The 21,422-nt window shown below is 40.8% G+C and overlaps 1 protein-coding gene across 1 annotated transcript in view; it reads right to left on the reverse strand.

The window, feature by feature from the left end:
- Positions 1-21,422, reverse strand: part of PGBD5 (piggyBac transposable element derived 5) — a 66,071-nt gene that overhangs the window by 7,430 nt on the left and 37,219 nt on the right. Inside the window, exons 4-5 of the mRNA XM_068185095.1 lie at positions 10,907-11,087; positions 3,961-4,158 (exon numbers count right to left, since the gene is read on the reverse strand). Of these exons, the coding sequence (XP_068041196.1) occupies positions 3,961-4,158; positions 10,907-11,087 (379 nt within the window). The remainder of the gene's footprint in view (positions 1-3,960; positions 4,159-10,906; positions 11,088-21,422) is intronic.

Consider the following 21,422-nt stretch of genomic DNA (forward strand, 5'->3'; position numbering starts at 1 on the left):
TTTGTATTCATAATCTTTAAAGGAATGCATTGCGGTGGCAGAACCATATACTCCCTATCACTTTCTATTATATTTCCCATAACATTTCCCTGTTTTGAGACTATAAATAGCTTTTATAGGCATACTATTTTTAGCCCTTCCTAGGCTTGTTTTGTAGCCATAGCTTACCTTCTCTGGGAAGACAACTGCCAGAGCTGGATCATTCCTAGCTGCAGGTCTCTGTGGCATGTGGTCCTGAGCCAGCTGACTCATCGACACATCAGATGAGCCATTTCCCCTCCTGGTCCTCCCCCAGCACCGCTGTGTTCCCATTCCTGGCAGCACTCCAGGGAACACACCACCTGCCCTGCAGCTACAGCCTGTCTTTGCTTCCATGCTGGAAAGGGTCCCAACTGCCAGCCTCCATCCTGTCACCATAGAAAGGCATCACCTTTTGGGTTTGGCAGTCTCTTAACCCTTTCTTATTTTTAATTTAAATTTTTAAGCTGTATGCTTGTGAAGCAAAGCTTGAGAAATACTACCTCAAATGAAACAAGCCAAAAGACGAAGGTTTACATATGTTGGTTTCCTGAAAACACTTATCCTAAGCCTATCTAGAATCATGCTTTTTAAAAAATGGGAGTCCCACTAATACCAGCACTTGCATTCATCATGTCAAACCCTGAGATTTCATAACAGTAGAAAAGAAGGGGCATTGCATGATCCAAGTGCTATCTGGCTTTTTATCAGGACCTCGATTTCTTGCCGACATTCAGCATTATACAAGGTCTGATGATCGAGGTCTTTTCATTGGGGTCCTCCAGCCCCATCCCCAATCTCACCATACTTTGACACAACCCCCTGACCGTAGTCTCACAAAGGACACATGGAAATGGTAAGTTGAAACCCTAAGCTTATCTGTTCTGAAACATGCTTTTTAACATCATGCCTCTTTCCCCACATTTTCCAATTCTGGGCCAATCTCACAAGCTGATTTTTTTCAGGAAACTGTACTGTCACCAGTCACCTGTCACTCCAGCTTCTCCCGGAGAAAGAACCACACAGAGACTCATACAACTGCTTCATACAATTGTGATGGCTCTACATCATCTCCCATCTTCTCACAAGTCACTTTTGAGGTGCTAACATGCCGTCTGCAGCTCTTTATTCCTTGCATATATGGCTCAAGCTCTGTTTTCTATGCTTAGTTATTGACTATTTAGCTCTTTAACTAGTAGAGCTAGTTGGTGAAGAGCACCTGTGGAAGTTCTTCTCAGAAAGAAGCTACTTAAAAAGATCTTGGGTTCAACAGTTTTTTGCTGAAGATGTTATTCTGGGCATCCTACTGGGCAGCAAGTGAGGTTGCTGCCTGCTCCATCCTGCTACATATGATAGGTAGAAAAGATTGTAATTATTTCTAGAACACAATAATGGAGATGCTGAGGAAGTGGGCATCAGCTCTAGAGTGAAAAACCAAGATGCAGCCTTGTCCCACAGATGGGGAGATTTGGACTAGCACACAGATGGCCTGCTTTAGAATAAGTTAACTTTTTAATCTCTGGGGGTCCCTATCTCTTTCGAATTCTCACTTCTTCTGTAATACAAGCAGAAGCAAAAATTAAAGCTCAAGAGCAATTAAAAATCTGACTGGATTTTGTTCTAGACAGAAACTACATACTTGATAGCAGAGTATGTTTGCAAGACCAAAGGAATTAGATCCATCCTCAAGTATCTGAGATGATATATTATGGCATGCTGGTTTAAAACATCCATAATAAATAACCTGCTGCACCTAAAAATAGTATTCACAGATCTGCTCTGACAAGTGTACTGCCCTCCTGGTGCCTCTGGCTTGGGTGGGATTTGCATTCCAAGTACAGGCAAGATTTACCTTCTTGACTTTTCTTTAAATTGCAATAAATAGTTAATTATTAGCTATGTCCACCTCTTTTCTCATCCTAAGTGCTCTGTTGACCATCTCTTGCCTACTGTTTTTAAGGTTTTATCTTCATGGCCTCCTCCAGCCCACGCACACTTACACTCAGCCAAGTGCAAACTGTGCATCACCAGACAATCCCACTGGCACCAGTCTCTGTTCAACTACCCCGTGTGGGTTTTAACCCCGTTTAACTACCTCCTCTCCTATGTAACATGGGCTGAGCACATCTGTGCTACAGGCCTGCCTCAAGCAGCACAGATTTCTCCTCTTCCTCCTCTATATTTACATACCTTAGAGGAGACTGGTGGTCCAGGTTCTCTTGAGTTGGCTTAAACTATCTTTGCTGCACTGACTTTAGCGATGCCAAATCAGAGGCAAGCAATCTGGTCTCTTGCCTTCCCACTGAGCTTCCATCTGTTCCCATGTCCCTGCTAGAGACTCTTTGCCCAGCATCACTCTTTAAAAAGCCAGCCTCTGTTTTCTGCTCTGATTCACAGTGAACTATGTCAACTGTCCCAGCCAGCATTTGGTAAGCAATGAGCTGGGAAAGCCTTGTCCATCACACACAAAGGTCATGATCATAAATACCTCACACACACCACCTACAATCCCATCTATGCCAAAACAGACCCAAGGTCAATCACAAGCACAACAGCTCACACCTCCATGTCCTGCTTTTAAAGGATGCTACCAGCACAGTCTGCTTTTGCTCCTCTTTTTAAAAGGGCAGTTAACACTGATGTTTACAAACAGAGTATTTTCCTAATATTTATGAATTATAACCAAATGCTCCATGCTAGGCTATAAAAAACAAGTAGTAGTTTGTAGTGATAAGTCTTGTCCAGATAGTGCTGCCGAATGATCTAAATCCAGCAAGAAACACAAGGAAAACAGCACAAATCCTGATGGTGAAAGCCCCTCATGGGGAGATACATTACTTCAGAGACTGGCTTCAGCAGGGTGTCCGAGTGTCATACTTCCTTCTCATAAATATTTTCAGCATTTGTGCTCAGACATCAGTCCATCTGAATCACCAAGTCCTCACTGTGCTGGGATGCCCAGCACAAATTCCTCAGGATCAGCCATGCTTTGCTAAGGCAACGAGCCTTCTGGCAAGGCACTGAACAACACACTAAGTCAGCTTTCTCAGCTTACCATACAGTAATTCTAAGGCCTTAGCTTTGCTTCTGTAATCTGTAAACACATGTGAGAGTTGCTTGGGATTCAGAAAATTAGTGTAGAAGATGCCTTTGAATTGGTGGCTTTGTATTTAAATGTTTATGTTATACTCATTTGTCTCTGGCAGTTATACATAAATCTGAATTATAAAAATCTAAGAAACTGAAACAACATTCTCATTGAAAAACCAATTTCAAGAAGTTTTAGTCATTGCATTTTACAGAAGTTTCCAAATGTTCTTAAAACCATTTTATACTTTCAAAAAGGAAAATATTTCAGTAGCCAAAAGCTCTCTGTAATTATTTGAACTATCCAAATTATCTGTTTTGTTTTTTTTCATCAACTGCCAAAATCAATTTAACATACAGCAGGAAACCTTAATGCTATCTAGTCCTGGCAAAAAAGATACTTGTTTGTGACTAGGTTTTTACTAGATAAGAAAAATTAATTTTAAGATCTGCTTGGACTTCAAAGTACATCACAACGTTTATTAATTTTTCTGTTGCAGCAATCCTACAGGATGCTTTGCAAATGGGGCTAATATTGTCTTATGCAGTAATCATCTTCCATTCTCTGACCATCAGCAAAGATATAATCTTTATACCTGAAAGGACAGTGCCTCTACCAGCTCAGGCAAGGAGTAGGCATTAGCAGTAGGCTTTTTAACCTTTGTATGGGAAAGAAAGAATAGATGTATGAAGATACAAAAGGGAAGTTATCACTACAGCTACTGTTTATCTAGGTTGTATGACCAGTTACAATCAAACTCTTTGTTCAGGCTCATTATCAGTCTCAGTGACTCACTTTGGCTTGTGACATAAAGCATGTGCACTTTTGAGATGAGAAGTAGGAATATTGCTTACCTTGTTGAACTGGAGAATAGGCATTGGTCAGAAAACGAAAGTGCCCTTTATTGTACCAGCAAATCAATGACATGTTTCCCTTCATTCTTATTCTGTACTGTCCTCTGGACTGTGGAGTTGCAGAATTGTTCAGCATGGATGGAGGTAGGCCTGTGCAGTCACTCTTCCTGGTGCTCAGCAACCCACAGCAGTAAATCTCTGCATGTGAACAAACATATTCCCTATTAGCAAGCCATTGCATAGACCTAGAGAGCAAAACCAGCAGAGCGAGCCTGAAGGACCTCTGAAAGAACTTGCCTTACAACGTTCTAGTCCAACAGGTATGTCAGCCAACTGGTTTTCTTCTGTAACACCAAAGATTTGTGTCCTACAGACAAGTGCAGAAAGCCTGATCTCTTGTTGAAATATATTGAGGCCTCCTGCACTGTCACAATGAAACAACAGGAAAAAATAATTCAGGGTATTTTCCTAGCGTTAACACCTACAATCTGCATTTAACATTACAACATGTTTAAAACTGGCCTCAAAAATTCCCCAGTGAGGATATGCATTATGGGACAAATCAGAATTTATGATCTGAGAGAGTCTTGGCTGTTTAACTGAAAGAATAAATTTTGGAGGGCACAGGGAGGTAGGGAAAGCTATAGCATCTCAGATGTTATAATATAACATATTATATTATTAGATGTTATATTATAACATCTCAGATGTCAACTGAAATAAATTCTCCTACATGACTCCTATGATGCTTTTAGTCACAATAGTTTAATCTGCTGCTTCACTGTGCTGCCACCTTCTTGATTTTTAGCTCAATACTCCTTGCACCTGTATCATCTTCTTTGCTAAGGAAATGCTGCTTAAGCAGCTAAAAACCACTGGTTGATTTAAAAAAATGCATATGCCAGAAGGATGGAGAAGATGGAAGTTTCAGTGAAAACCGATTTTAGGGCACTAAAGCAAGCACTGATCTTGTCCTGCAAAGACACCAGAGGCTCTTGCAGGAGACACAGTCTGTTGCTCACAGCTTCTTGGCCTTTTCATGTGCCTCTCCTTGTGAGAGGCAATGAATAAAATCTAACACAACAAAATGCATCTCAATACAGCCAGGCAGGCACAAACAAGGTTTGAAAACAATGTTAATAACCATGCTTGAATTTTTCATTAGGCTGTGAAATACTAACAGCCTGTTCCTGTTAGTCCAAGAGAAGCAGATCTTCTCGATCAAATTGTTCCCTGACTCAAAGAAATCTTGGATGGAAATTTCCATGGTCTCCCTCAGTTTTGTGTTAACCCATTTGAGTAGAAAACAACAGTGGGCATGGAAGCAGGTGACATCTGTGCACATCTTGTGGTGGTTTAAAGCTCATCTGTGAGCTAAGTCTGCTTGACCAAATTTTTCATCATGTTGAATTTTGCATTATATCCTTACAGTGAAAATACAGAGTCAGAATGCAGTGTCTGGCTTCCCCTAAACATGTTATCTCTGTTCTTATGTTTCCATAAACACGTTACCTCTGTTCCTGGATTTCTATTCATGTGGCTCTTCTGCCTCTGTCTTTCTAGAAGCACCTAAGCTCTTTAGTGCATGTGCAGCCTTTGGTCCTTGCCTATAGTGATTGGCATGCTGAACATCCCCTCAACAGCTCACAGACACTACAGGAATACTAATAAATTAATTACATATATTCATGCATTGGTCCAGTTGCTGTGGGCAGATCTACAAGAAGCTACAGCTCTTCCATCAGAAATTTAAGACACTGATGAGAGAAGAAGGTCAACCAACACAGCAATAGGAAAACTTCATTCTCAAGGGAGACACCTGCACTCCACGAGTTATTTCTAATGAATGCATCAGTCCCTGGAAATCTCTAAGTTCCTTCCACAAAAGAAAATTAGAAAAGTCTGATGACAACAGGCTTACAATCATTATAGAGGGAACTGCACCTCCAGTGGAAAGCTGATTTTTTATTTATTTTTTTTAATTCCTTCTGTTGCTAAGATGTACCCAAACAGTGTAGGCCACCTACCTGCAGACCATACCATTAACATAGCAAACATTTATAAAGCTTTCTTCTAGTCAATATTAAGATCTTCTTGCTTTGACAATAAGCACACCTGAGAAGAATTTCTTTAACTGCCCAGAGTTTATTAATCCTTGAAATGTGATACTTTTTCCATGAGGCCACAATAGAATAAAACCAAGCTAGTAACTACATTATTGTGCTAAAGCTTTAAAACAGCAACAGCCATCTTTGAGATCCCATAATAATTAATTGTAGCCTTTCCTTTTACTGTAGCAATAAACCTGCAGAAAACTTCCAGCAAGTGTTCCACTCCTCATGTAGAATAATGGGATCCATTTTCTCTCTAAGGAACACATTGGGTAGCCTTCCTGCTGTACAGCCTAGAAAAGTGCAGCACTTCTGCATATTTACTAGCATCTCTCATCATGGATAAAACCCTTAATCTACTGTAGAGGTTTTTAAAACCACCTAGTTACTATAGCAATAGAAACAATAAAAATTACACCCATCTGGCTCAATGAGGTTTTTTTGTGTAATTAAATCAGAATTACAACAGGTGTTTTCTGCACACACAGGAGTCAGTTGAAACAGTCTGTTCTCTGGTCTTCTTAAACTGTAAGTGCAATATAAATGAATACAACTAAGATAGTTTAGCAAAGAAGAAGAAATGTGGTATAGTCACCCAAAACTCATTGCCAGAGTCTCCAGCCTCCAGAGAGCTTGTGCTGAAGCCTGTTTCACCACATCTTCACTAGTACAGTCCACAAAGGCCATCAGGCTTGAGCTAATTCAGGCAAAAATACACATTCTACAATCTTTTATTCTGCATGCAACACTGGGTCAAGTCAGAGCTAGGAAACCAGGGTGGGGCTGCTGTGAGGAGCAGAAGTGCGCTTGATTTAGTCAATGTGCTGGAGTTGCAGGATCCTGCAAACCTTGTGGGAATGCCATGGTCAACCAGGTTGGCAGATCTTGCAGCTTTGCCAGCACCAGCCCCTCTGCAGAACAGAGCCAGCTGCTCCTGCTGGTTCAGAACATGCAGAAGAGACTTTCAGGGATCATATGTATAAGGGAAGCATGGAACACAGGGCTTTAGGAAGTTTTGTCCTCTATAAAGGACAATACTAATGCTTAGAGAGGTAACAAGGGATGTGACTATGAATGAATATCAAAGGAAATAGCAGTGACAGCTGTCTGCTCACAGAACAGAGAATCTGGGGCATTTCAGTGCAGGTTTCCAGTTCTATTCAGAGGCCAGTGAAAGAAATTCTTTGTATGTCCCCTGGAAAAAAAGGTCTATTCAGGGTTTTGATTTTGAAAATTATCAAAGTGCTATCTTATTTTCTGAAATTTTCCCAGTTCTTGGTATCTTCACATAGGACTTAAAATTATGTTCACTGATATCCCTTTATATTACAAGGCACACTGGTTATCTACTGTGGTACAGTGAAGGTGCTACACCACAGGCTCTCAATAAATAGAGAGAATTATTGTCTTTAACAATAATGCATGTGTGGGCTAGGGTAAGGAAAAGTGAATGATAGTTAAGATTTTACAACATTTTTTTAATAGGATCACAGGGTCCTATGGGATTAAAGAACAGTTCAGGCTGAAAAACAACTCAGGAGGTCTCTAGTCCCACCCCCTGACAGAAATGGGTAAACTCTGAGGCCAGACAGTGCCATTCCCAGGGCTTTATCTTGTCTGGGTTTGTAAACTTCCAAGGACAGAGACTGCACAACCTGTTTGGGCATCCTGCTTCACTGCCCTCAGGAAAAATCCTGCATCTAGTCTGAACATCTTTTGTTTCAGCCTAAATCTGTTCTTTTTTGTCCTTCCACAATGCACCACTGTAAAGAGCCAGCTCCATTCTCATTATAGGGTAGCAAAAGGCCGCTGTTGCATCCCCTTAAAGCCACTTCTCAACCTGAACAAGAACAGTTCCCTTCCCATAGCAGAGTATATTTTTATACAGAGTATTCTTGTACTGGGGGCATGTTGTCTAGAACAGGAGACAATAATTACCTCCCTTGATCTACAGGCTGCACTCTTGTTAACACAGCCCAGGACAGTGTTGACCAGCTTGGCTGCCAGGGCATGCTGCTGACTCAGGTTCAGCATGCTGGTTACCAAGACCCCAAAGTTCTTTCAATCAAGAATTTTGAAAGGAACTAATAGAGTTTTAGTGAGTGACTTTCCAGATTTTCTAAAATTGCCTTCAGCTGCCTTAAAACTTTCATGTTCCCAGAAAGTTTATGGCTTCCAAGCATGAAATTATTTAAATCTTTCCCTGTTTCTCTGTTGATAGTCATGAAACCCTCAAACAAAATAAAGCAGTTAAGATAAATACCAATTTCTTTTTTGTTTTGTCTCTCAATGGGACCTTTCTACCACTGGTCCTGCCCTAGCCCAGAAACTGAATCTTCTTGAACAAAAAAAAGTAAATTTATCAGTTTATGAATGGGTCTTGTCCTGTCATGAGAACCTGAGCATAGATGCTTTTCAACAGGCTCTCATGACACTTTCTGGTCATGGTGTCGCTCCGGTCAGGTTTAGCTGAAGTCATACACCAAAAAAGTGTCACACACTAAAAAAACCCAACATTGAGTTCATTGCTGATGGAGACTCTGTAGTAGATCAGGAGAGATCTCTCTGTCCAGTCCAGGCTTCTTTGCTTGCCTCTCCCCAAATGTCCTGCTAATGCAGCAGGATCCCAGCAGGTGCTGGCAGTACACAATCTGCTTTGCAGCAGAGTCAATAAACACCATCTTCTCCAAGGCTCTTACTGAATTCACCACAGCTTGACATCTCAAGCATCTCACCTCTCCCAGTATCTCACAGTCCTTCCAGCTCAGCATTCCCTTGCAAAACCTCTTTGCTAGCCCCTAGCAGCTCATGGCAAATGCAGACAATCCCATTGCCTTATTGAACAGAAAGACTATTCTCCCCATGATCTTTTTTATGTAGGAGTGCCATGCTATATTGAAAAGTCAATAAATGTGCTCTCTTAGTGTCCACCCCCTACCTACCTAATAGCTTCACCCCTAGGAAGGTGATAGTGTGTACCAGATCTGAAATTTAATTTTGGAGGCAGCTGTCAGAGACTAAAAAGTCTCATGAAACTACCTAACAAATCATGAACCAGAATGAAATCTCATTGTTGCATTAGCATATTTGATCAGATACTAAGTCAGAATTACATGTTTTTAAAAGACATTACTGAAATTGTTACCTGCTAGAAACCATTAATTTGAATTATGTGTGCAGTGTAAAGCCTATGAATATTTCAACCCAGTGAACAATTTGAATTATCTGCAAGTAATAAACATTCAGCTGGTTTAGTAGCCATGTATCTTTTTTACTAGGATTACTGACCAAATGGATCATGCCAGATCATCTTTATCCTTCTCTAGCTGAGCATAGAGGATGAACTCAGTCAAGCTGTCAGTCTTTACATTTAAACCTCAACACTTCATCTCAAGTACAAAGAATATGTGCGTTATCCTCTGCATTTTTTTAAACTCACATTTTGCATCATTCGTTTGGTAGTCTTAAAAATGTAAGGCTTATAAGCAGCTGAGAAAAGCCATCTAACAAAGATAGGTCTCTGCTTAGAGAAAAACTCCAGTGCACTATAAATATGCTCTACTCCTTTCCCATTTGGCTGTTCGCAGCATTTGGGAAACCATGGCTCTTTTATAAGGTATGCAGATATTCCACTGTAGCCAGTGAGCTTCCAGCTTGCCTGAATTAATGTAGGAGATAAGTTCTGTATGGAGCTCAACAGATGCAGCCCTCAGTGCCAGCACAGTCTGTAGTGCTAAACTACAGCACTGGTGCAGCTCACTGATGTTCTCATTTTAAATGAGAATTAACATATTGTCTCAATTCCCAGACTTTCCCCCTGCTTTGGGCCATGTTTCATTAATATAATGGTTTGCATGGGTTTCATTTTCTGCAATGACAAAAAACCCCCAACTTGGACAGCAGTGGTGTGTCAGCAAACAGCCTCGTAGCTGTGATGCATGCTGGCAGCTCCAGCCTCATTGCTGCGAAGGATCTATTTGATGCACCACATCACTCTGAAAGGCTGTGCTGACTGAAGAACAAGACCACAGTGACATGAAATGCCTTAGAACAGGTGGCAAAAGTGCAGGATCCTGTAACTGGAGGGGAGTCACAAGTCCTCAGCTTCACTGAAAGCAAAGCAACACGTGGTTTTCCATGCTCAGAGTGAGGGGACATTTGACAAAAAGGATGACCTAGGTTTGCTCCTTGCAGTAGCAAGAGACTTGTTTGGGAGAGCTGTGTCAATGGACATTCTGCTGATAAGTGTGTTTTTGCTAAGGGAGAGTTTTATTATGCTTTCAAAACTAAAATCTGCCTATCAAGGTATGTTGATACTAGCAAAAATCCCTCAAAACACAAGAAACCAAACTTCTCTAGGGCTTTTGCAAAGGCATAAAATATCCTCTAGAGAAAAAACATCTTTAACAGATATTAAATCAAAAAAGACTTCTAAGGCGCATCTCTTAAGGATTCATCCCATCCCTCATCTTTCACAACAGGAACAGAAAAATCATGAGCAGATAGGAAATTCCTTGAAAAGTCCCCCAGGTCACATAGGAGATTTGACCTCATATTTCTAAGTCAAAGAACAAAAGCAAGCACTTTAAATAACCTTATTAAAATTGTTTTTACATCCTCATTTTGAAGATTTAAAAAGGAAGATTTAAAGAGCAACTTAGAAAGTCTTCTGCATAGTACCTTCTCATGAATGAGAAGTTTTCTTAGACATGAACAACTTATCTATACAAGGAATTGAAATATCAGTGAAGACTTTTGGCATTTTTTTTTAATTCAGTAGCATGAGGCCCCTAGGTCTGTCACCATTAAAACCCAATGAGTCACCCAATACACACCTTGCTTCTCAAATTCTTCAAAGAGGTTCAGGCTGGTAATGCTTGGGCCTGTGAAGATGATGTAGTTCTTCCCAGAGGCATTTTGACAAAGGCTTTTGGCCACCATGCTGTGAAGCTGTGGTTTGTTCTTCAAAGCATCCAACCCATCAGCACCACTCCCTTCTTTGAGATGAACATAAATCTTAAATGAGAAATGGTAAGAAAAGTCAGACGGTTATAAAGAATCCAGAGGGAGCAGATGCAATTCCCAACATACCTGCACAGCTCAACTTGAGACAAGCAGAGAAGGCAGCAGACACTTGTTATAAAGGCTAATTAAACTCCCTCTCAAGGGCCTGTTGCTTTTAAACCAATTCAGGTTAGCTGGCACAGCTACTGATAAATACAGCATCCTTCACTTCACTTCTGAGGCTCCTGTCATTGTTGTGCAGTTTGAAGACTGTTTGCTTGGCAGGAAGACTCCAGTCATAACTGGGATTACATGTTACACTGAATCTGCACAGGCTTCATTGCTGCCAGCAAAAGGAGAGCATGGGAAGTTCAGTTTCAAAAAAAGCCAGTGTAAGATGACCAGAAGGAAATGGCCCATTACCTTCACTACATTAATATTCAGATTTATTTCCCGTTTGCAGTAACCATCAGGTTGTGACACTGGTGTGTGTTCACCTCCATAAATGAACAAAATGCACACCCAACCAGCCAGAACACCCTGATCAAACTCCCCGGGCACAGCAGCCCACCAAAACAGTTTGAACCATGCAAAGGGAGAAAATGTGTAACACTTCATTTGTACGCAAGCCTTCTATGTTATTTCATTGACAGTATTTTACAAGCACAATTTTCACCCTAGTTCAACACTTAGTAAGGCAAGTAGGCATCCAACCTTCATCTTGTTCTAAGAGCTAGCAGAAATAACATGCTGCAAAGAGAAACAGGAAGAAGCAAACACTGTACTCTCTTACTCAAATACTAATGTAATACCATGGAACTTGCAAAGATTTAAATACCCAAACAAATGTAAATTTTCAGAAGAACTTGCCCAGGCCTACCTTCATGGCTTTGGCTCTGAAATACTCAAATCTTTTATGAATTACAGAAAATTTTACTGTCAAAGAAAAAACTGAAACGTGTTCAGTATTCAGGGGCAGGGAAAAGTAATTTTGCCTTGGTTTCTAGAGTGATATATCCACAACAACTATGTTAAATTTGTTTGAAAATACAACCATGCAAAACATGCACCATTACTTTTCTGTATAGCTTATTTCTCTTACCAACAGACGCTGTTACAAATGAAAATTCATAGCAATCCTCAGAGAACAAAAATGTTCATGTTTGCACTACTGCTCCCAGTAATTTGTAACTCAATGATTTAGAGAAGAACAAAATTCAATTAAATAGCATCTCCCTGTTTTAGATGGTGCATCTCCCAGCACTGGTATTCTGTGTAATATTCCCTAGCAATTCATGCACCATGGAATAGACCTCAACAGAATGTGTTACATATGAAATTTCTGGGAAATTAGACATCATTTGTATTTTGAAGGAACTGACATGATGAAAACAAAGTTGGTGCAAGGACAAATGCACACTAATTCCAAGAAGTAGAGTGCATATGAACAGGAATTCTTAAATACACCATTTATCTTAAAAAAAAAAAAAAAACAAACTGCTTTTATTGTTAGAAACAGCTCCCAGATGAGGACAAAGGCAGCAATGTTTGCAGACTCCCTGATTCTGCTCCACTCATTTTTGATAGCTGTCAAATTTGTGCTTTCTCCAGTTCTAAGACTGAGGACTAGCTAATTATGATAAGACATTTAGTTTATTAATCAGGGCTCCAGAAAGCCAGTGGAATGCATTGAAAGAACAGATTGTTCCAAACTTACAGCAAAGGTATTTCGTGATTATTGGCAACAAAATTAAGATTAGGTTACTAGTATGTCAGCACAGAGACCACACATCAAACCCTCAAAATCTACAGACAGGGCAGTGGAGACAGAAGACACAGACAGATTAGTTTTGACCTTGAATTAGTAGATGAGCTGAAAACAAAGCAGGAATCTCTCTAAGTCTATAAAAGTGTCTTACACCTTACCTCCCCATATCCAGTAAATCTTAGCGTGTCTCCTGCTGCATGCTTGCTCCGTGTTCCTTGTTGCTGCCTCTCCAAGGGACAGTCCTCTGGCACTGCTGGTGTGCCAGCTGGTCCCTCGCCGTGGGCTGGTTTGTCTCTGCAAGCAGCTCCTTCAAAGAGCATGCCCACCATGCAACTGCCCACTGAGGGACCACTACTCTCATATGAAGATGCTACACACTTCACAGGTTTTGTTAGCACAATTCCCTGTGCCTCTGGCTGTGAATCTCAACCCCCTTGCTCTGTTCACCTCCCCAGTGGCCGTTACTCAAATGTCCATACCACTGCTGAACCTTTCCTCCTCCTCCAGTATTAAATATTCTTTCTCCTTGGGCACTTCCTTACCTATTCAAAACCAGCCTTTTTTCTTGGCACAGTATTTCTTGTTTTGGAGAAGCATCATTCAAAGCTTTATCATGCCCAGCTTTATTGGGATGATGGGTGACAGCAGCACAGTGTTGGAAGGCATAAAGGCTGCTGTGGAACACTGGCTGTGTAAAGATAACTGGCAAAGGCATGGCTTCAAATATCTTTGCAAATGCCTAGGATCCCATATAGCCTTTGTTTTCCCTCATACAGCTTATTTCATTCTACCTCAACCCATTAAGATCCTACCAGCTGAAGCCCACAGCATTCCCTACCTTTCTGTAATGCATTAGAAGTGTTATTTAATAGTCAAGAATCTGCAGAAAAAGCACCAATTGCCAGAAATTGGCTGTTAGACATTCATAGGCACAGTCAGAAACTGCTCCCCCAAAAAGTTTGCTAAACCATTCACTAGACCTTCTGGTTTGTCCTGGGACATTAGAATTTTGTGTTCTTTCCATGTGCACCAACAGCAAGATATCATCAGAAGTACAGGCTCAACAACTGTTGCTGGATAACAGATGGGAGCTGCTGGCAGCAAACATCCTCTGCTTCTGTGCAGGACAGCCCAAGCAGCACTTCTGGAGTATCTGCAGAGATCTCTTTCACTGCCTATCTTTTCTAATGGCTACTGATATATTTGATCTACAGCACCAACTGGGATAAGCTGTATAGATGTGACATCATCTTAGGAGGTGACTATGGGCTGAAGATATTTAACATGCAGTGCTTTTTCTATTCATTTCTCAATTATTTGTTGAATATTTGTTGAATATCTGTTGTTCATCAAAACAAGTGACATGCTCAGTTGTGTCTTCTCTCTATCTGGGGTTGCCCTACTGCACCAGATACTTTCCAGTATGTTTTCATTACCTTCTTGTGGAAAATTCATAAGGTCTCACAGAAACTGAGTAAAAAACTGAACACTTGGGAACAAAAGATACATCTTGACTGCACATTTAAGAGAATATGCCCTAGAAACTGAAATATTGGTGATTCTGCTCATATTTAAAGCTCAGATGGCATATTGAAAGCACTTGTGAATAGCACATCCCAAATACTCCACCTTTATACATAATTGAAGCACCCCAGGGTACCACTCTCAAATGAAATAGATGACATTTGGGAGCAAAAAAAAGGGCAGAGGTAGTAATCAACAGAAGGAAGATTTTGAGAAATATATTGTGCAAAAATATTTCACAAAGGGCAGATCCTAAACAACCACAAAACAGAAGCCATGTTTTTAGATGACAGTTATAAAAGCAAGACAGCAAAGTAAAGTAGTCATGATTTTTTGATCTTTGATAGCTACTGAAAAAATAACTTTATTTTTTTCTACAGGCGTCACAGCTAACCCTCAACTGCGCATTCCTAGCACTACTTTCTAGATCCTGCCTCAGTCGGTCTTCCCCTCTCATTCTAAACCTCACCTTTAACTGCTTTAAGACCATTAACACCATTATCACCTTTAACACCATTACCAACACTGCTGGGAGATTCTCCTCTCCAGCTCCATCCTAAATCTGCTGCAGTTCAAACTCTCTCCTTCTTTAATGATCTCTTCCCAGACAGATATTGGCACCAGTGGTGGTGCTCTTACTGAGACCAGATCTTTTCATTTGTTCGAGCTTCTCTTAATTCTCTTTCTGCTACTCTAAAGGCTATTTTCTAAAGGGTATGCAAGAACATACAGTTTTCCCAACCTGTTCCCAGCTAGTTCCTGGTGTTCCTTTCAAAGCTCTTTACTTGGTCCCCTTCTTTTCCCTCTCTGCATAATATTTAGAATGATACCAATCTGCATTTACACTCACAGATGCAGCTAACGTCTTTGTGCTGTGGAGTGATAAATACCTGTTCTGCCTGCACATGTTCTTCAAGGCTTCCAAAAAGATCTTTTTGAGACTGGCAAAAAGATGCTGGTAGAGTTGACAATGCCTATCCAATATGACTTTTCTTTGCATTTCTTTCCATAATTTCTTGTTATTTCTTTGTCACTGAGGGCACTACAACATCTTACCCGCATGGCAGATCGACAACCCATGGATCAACAACTCATGGATCAATAAATGCAGATGTTACTCTGTACCTTCTCCCAGGCAGTCACATCTAGATCAGGCAGATTCATTTTCTCTAACAGCTCTATGTAAATAATTTCCTATTCTTTCAAATACCTAAGAACTGTCTGGCTTTCCTCCTCATTACTGCAATCATCCTTCTTTACTTTGGCCTTGCTGCAATGTATCTTGACATCCAGACAGTGCTTCACTTGCCTAACCCTTTGCTTTGACCACATCAGCCTTCTGCCAGTTCACTCTTCTTTGCAGCATCAAAAGGAAATGGGGCTGGAAAATGGAGACAGGCCTTTATAGTCTAGGCTTCCTTATTGATCTCCTCCTATACTGTGTCAGTATAGCAATTCCTGCTCACACTTGCCCTTTGAAGTCAAGCATCCACCAATCAATGTCACACAAGCCCACATTTGCCTCTTTCCATGCTGCCCTTCTCCTGCCTGTTTGGAAATCACCACCATCTCAGCAGAGTTCTTTACTTTTGCTCTTCAAAACCTTTCCTAGAAAGGATGCAATCCCCACAAGGCAATCACTAATCAATGCATTGGTCTTGTTTCTTCTTAATGCTACTTTTCCAGGCTCCCTCTGTGTAACTGGCAGCCCAGCCCAAGTCCATGACTGAGGCTTCACTCTGGTACCACACAATTGCACAACATTGGCTCTGTTTTTCTATGAAAATTACAGTTGAGCTGTGAGAAGGTGTGTAAGTGAGGAGGTGTAAGTGGGAAGGTATATAGGTGATGCAAGGCAAGAACAGCATAAACTATCAGAAGTTCTGTAACTGTTGAGAGGATAACACAGCAGCTCAAGGAGGAAAATACATAAAAAGGGCATAAAATTTTAAGACAAAAGCAAGTGATGACAAATCAGTGACATCAAGGACCAGCTCATTTCCAAGGAGGAACCACAAGACTGACGACTGCCCAGCCCATGCAGGCTCACCAGGAGTAGGGTGTATACTGGCGCCTAGCAGTGTGTTAGTCCCAGATCTCTGCCATGTGCACTAGCCAAGAAACACTGCTGCACTCAGCCTGCTTCCAGAATTTTCTGGGCAGGCAAAATGTGTCTGAACTAAAGAGATTTGCTGTTGGAAGCTTAAGCCTCTTGCATTTAGATCCTAAACTTTCTAGGGCAGGGATTTCTTTTTTTTTTAGTTCTGCTTATTGCACCCAACACAAAGGGATGGGATCCATGAGGAGCATTCCTATGGCAAATCTATTAAGTGCACAAAACAGAAGGCTCTGGTGCTTTTAGTCTCCTTCCCCGAGCTGAGTTGCACTGAGAACAGCTGCAGAAGGGACACAACTATACAGGTAGTTTTATTGTCATAAACTCCAAGCAGCTCAGATAGGAACTAAAAAACGGCTTTCATTCACACTTGAAAATAGACACTAAGACTGTATGTAAACTGTGAGAGATCTTTGCATTAGATCACATTTAGGTTTCCTATTCATCTAGAAGCATGGTAAGATTGCAAAGTCCATAAAAATGAATAGGACTGGCCCATCACACATCTGCAAAAATACCTTTCCAGTTAACACTGGTGAGCAAGAGGATAATTGACTTTTAACTGAGATCTGGGATTCTTACATGCTGACATTACAGAACCACATGCATTAAAAAGCAAGAGCTGGGTGGGAGCCAGAGGAAGAAAGTAGATAGGATTTTCCAGTCACCAGTGGCTGCCAAAGGAAGGTGATCAGATTTCCTGGGATCCCCTTCACAGACAAAGCCTGACCTTGAGAACCTCCTCAAAGCAGCTGCTACATCTGTGTGTTCCAGATGCAACTGTTCTAGCAATAGAGGAATTATCAGGGCCCTGTTTAAAGAAATGCAAAGGCTCAGACTAATCTCTAAACAGAACTTAAATAGGCTGAAACACCAATATTTCTGAGCAGCTTATTAAACAAATGCACAGATGGCTAACTCTCCTGCAACTCTGACCTTGAAAACAAAACTGACTCCAGGTTTATTTACCCCTCCCTTTCCCATTGACTGAATGCACTTATGTGGTGTGTTGTGAAATTATAAATTCTTTGGGGCACAATCTCAGTTTCTCTAAATTCTAGAAGTTCTTATTCTGTAAAATCAATAGGGTTATGAAGTATTCAAGCTGGCTGTAGCTACACTGTCTGACATGAACTACAGCATATACTATAGAAGCATGGTGTTTACATTGTTTGGGGTTTTTTTTTGCTGCCACTGAGAGCTCTGCAACTGATCTGTGGAGCAACCTCCGACAACTCCCTTCACTGAGACCGCTGCTCTCTGGGGAGAGCCCTTTCTCACACTCTCAGGCAGGGGCTACCCTGATCCAGGTTTCACTCTTTAAACATGGTGTCATACAAATCACTGTTTCTTCAGGACCATGAAAAGACACAAGATGCAGAGACACAGTACTTTTCCTTACTCTGTTCTGACTCATCACTTCATGGGAAGCAGTGGAAGGTGGAAATTCAAAGTCAGTCCCAGCACAAGGACCTAAAGGACTTCATAAATCTGAGTAACATATTTCACAGGGATATTAGTGAAAATGAAATGCATTATTGCAAGAATTTTCTGCCAGGAAATAAAAGCAAGTGCAGAGCTCATATATTCAGGGGATGGGAGGAGGTTTGGGAAGGGAAAAGTCTCCAGTATAGCCTCAGAAAATAAAATTCATCTCAGTGAATAGGAAAGGATATAAACATCCATAAAGTAATTTCTTCCTCACCATGATACCAGCCTTTTAAGCAAATAATAATGTTGATGAATTAATTCCATTACTGCCTATCAGAGTGATTAATGTTGCCTGACTGTCCCTTTGCAGTGCTCTCTACCATCTACGTACTGTCTTTCATCTTGTTAATTGATGGCTCTTTGGGTCAGGGACTGTCTGAGTGCTTGGGCTATGGGTCTGTGCTTCAGGATGAAGCACTATGGGAATACCTTGTTCTGCCAGCTCTCCATGTGCTGGGGTTCACCAGCATCTTGTGCTTCCTTCTCCTGCAAAATTATCAGAAAACCTTCTTGTGCAGGAGGAGCTATGCAAGGACTAGGCACTACTTAGTAACAGTTACCCATAACCATGTTCATTCCTTTTGAGCCACACAAGAAGTGCAAAGAGAGAGCATGATATGTCCCACCTAGCCCTGGTAAGGTATTTGGGAATTTTCTTCATCATTTTTGATGAGCAATATTGCTATATCTAAAATGAGAAATAGTCCTACCAACCATATTTATGAACCATTTTTATAAACAAGTGTTCCAGATTTTCCGAGAAAAAGAAAGAAATAAGAACTCACAAAAAAACTGACACAGCTGGAGTTTTGATTTAAATAGTATGACTTATTATTTAAATATACTCTAAGTAAATACTCTAAGAAAGATTTCCAAGCTACTTCAATAATTTAAACTGCAATCAAGACATTAAAATATTAGTTTTACAAGTGCCTTAGTGGTAAGTAGGGAAACAGAAGTGCTAAGTAGTATGCAGGGAAATAGATTGGAAAGAAACAAGAAAAGCAAAGAGAAGATGGAGCAAAGAGGGACACCTGAAGTCCTACATGCTGTGTTTATTGTCACCCCTGAATTCGAGAGGAAGAAATGAGAAAGCCCAAGCCCTCTCCCACACAGCTGCTGCCACTTTGATGTCCAGTGTCAAGGGCAGATGAAAAAGGCAACAGTATCAGGGCAGTTTTGCCATCTACTTTGCCAAAGTCAGCTCTCCTGGAGCCCTTCTGAGGCCTCTGAGAGGTTTTGTTCATATTCGCAACTGCAGCAGACATATATTTACATTGTTTGAATAATGTGTCCTTCCTGCATGTTCCCACTTGGGCAGCTGACCATGAAGAGATGCTTAGCCAACAAAGCTATTCACTGCAACAAGATGCTCTGCTTGAGATTTTGTGAAGCAGAGATATAATCTGAAATTGTGCATCCATCTTAAAACAATTAACTGTCAGGGTGCAGTCAAGTTATCTGGAGTACAGACGACAGAAAAGTAGTCTAATATTCATACATTATTTATATTATGAATATATAAGATTATGCACCTTCTTATGTCCACAAGCAGCACTTGAGCTTTATGCCATTTCTGTTCCATGAATGGCTTATTGGGCTAGCTAGATTTTTAACCAAACACCATTTCCTTAAAAAAGTAAATTATGATCCATCAAAAAAAAGTGTTTACTCATACCCAAAAATTTGATTCAAAGTTTTGTTCACAAGAACAAGCAGGAACAGGAATTTGAGGAGACAAACAGCTGAAACCCCTGACATTAACAACTCACCTGTGAGCTGCCAACCAGAGTTCACACAGTAACTCAGCATGTGGCATATCCATTTTTCATTAGGAAAAACCAACCAATCCTTTTCACCGTAGGAAAAGCAGAACACTGGGAAAACTAAGATGTCTCTTTAGATGGAATTTTTTTTAATACCAGGCTTATAATTCAGGATTGGAGGACATTGTTTTTGGCCAGGATTATCACAGACCTCTTGAGGCTCCTTCTGTCCCTGAAAACCAGTCATACTTAGGTCTCTCCTCTCTTCTGTATGGGCCTACCTTTTTACAGACACATAGTATTCCAATTTTTGAAACCAAATTATCCTGATTTATGAAGTGTTGATAGCCCTATTTATCATGAATAAAAGGACCTCAGTGTCATGTGGAAGCAGTGAGGGAGGGAATTCACCCAGACAGTATTACAGAATATGCATGTTTTGAAAGTTTTTCCAACAGCTGGCAAGTGATAGACAAGTCAGTCCTAAACTATCAGACAACAAGTCTTTTCTTCATGATGGCAGCTTCACAAGAGATGGAAGGGAAGGTGTTTACACAAAGGGGAAAACATTTGATTTATTTCTGATTTAGATCAATTCTCTTCCTTTGTTTAACAGACGAAAGAAATCAAAACTTGTTTTAATACTCTAAATACACCAAGTAGCCACCAAAAAAGTGCTTTGGATTCTGCAAAATGGCTTGTAAGTGTGACACAAAAATTAACATAGCATTTCAACTGTATCACCACTGAAGTTGGCCATCCTCCCCAAATCAGGTTTTTCCATTTTAGCATGAAGGTATATTCTTTTTTACTGTTCCCTAAGGTCCCTTTCACCCAGTCATTTCAGCATGTTGATAATGACAGCCAAGTCAAGGAATGAAAATAGAAGGCAGCTGGTAAGATAATCCTGGACGTCATCCGGATGCAAGTGAAGCACGAGCATCTAATTCATTAAGGGAGTGGGAGGATTAGGGTGGTGCTGAGCATCTATTCTGTTTAATTTGACATTCCATTAATTTAGTCTCTCAGTGGACAGGACAGGAGGTGCAACATAATTATAGCTCAGAATCTGAAACCTCTGGCATGTCTGAAAACTTATTAGTTTTGTGGCAGTTGGCTGGGGGGAGTGTGGCAAGAGCTGAGCAGACCTTGTGCTTGCTGTACCCAATATGCTTCAGTAATAAACTGCATGTAGGACTGGTGAAGTTCTCCTTGGAGATCAAAGACACTGCCTCTGTATAGCAAATGACTTTCCCAGAGCTTTGAGAGCAGAAACTTCCAAGGATGCTTCTCAAGGTGAGTCTATTTTGTATCAGACAAAATAGCTGCTTTAAAACCTAGATGGAAGAGGTAGGATCCTAAATTTCTTCTCAGAGTGAACAGCATTGCTGAAAATGCAAACCCCTGTTCCCAGTGGGCCTCTTTTCCTGCACAGCTACTCAAACAGTCATGATGATTCACCAGCCAAATCCTGCTCTGAACAAATGTTCAACTGCAGCAAATCCACAGGCCCTGTTCTGACATGTATTCAGCCTTAGCAGGCAGTGTGCACATCCTACCTCTGTGCACCACCACTCTGCAACATGTGGGATGCAATGTTTTCACAGGAGCTCTTGGGAGAAAGAAATATTGGAAAACATCTGCCCCCTCACCTCTAAGCATCAAAATAAATGACCAGATTT

This window comes from Anomalospiza imberbis, chromosome 3, assembly GCF_031753505.1.
Source record: "Anomalospiza imberbis isolate Cuckoo-Finch-1a 21T00152 chromosome 3, ASM3175350v1, whole genome shotgun sequence".
In the NCBI taxonomy this organism is placed as follows: Eukaryota; Metazoa; Chordata; class Aves; order Passeriformes; family Viduidae; genus Anomalospiza; species Anomalospiza imberbis.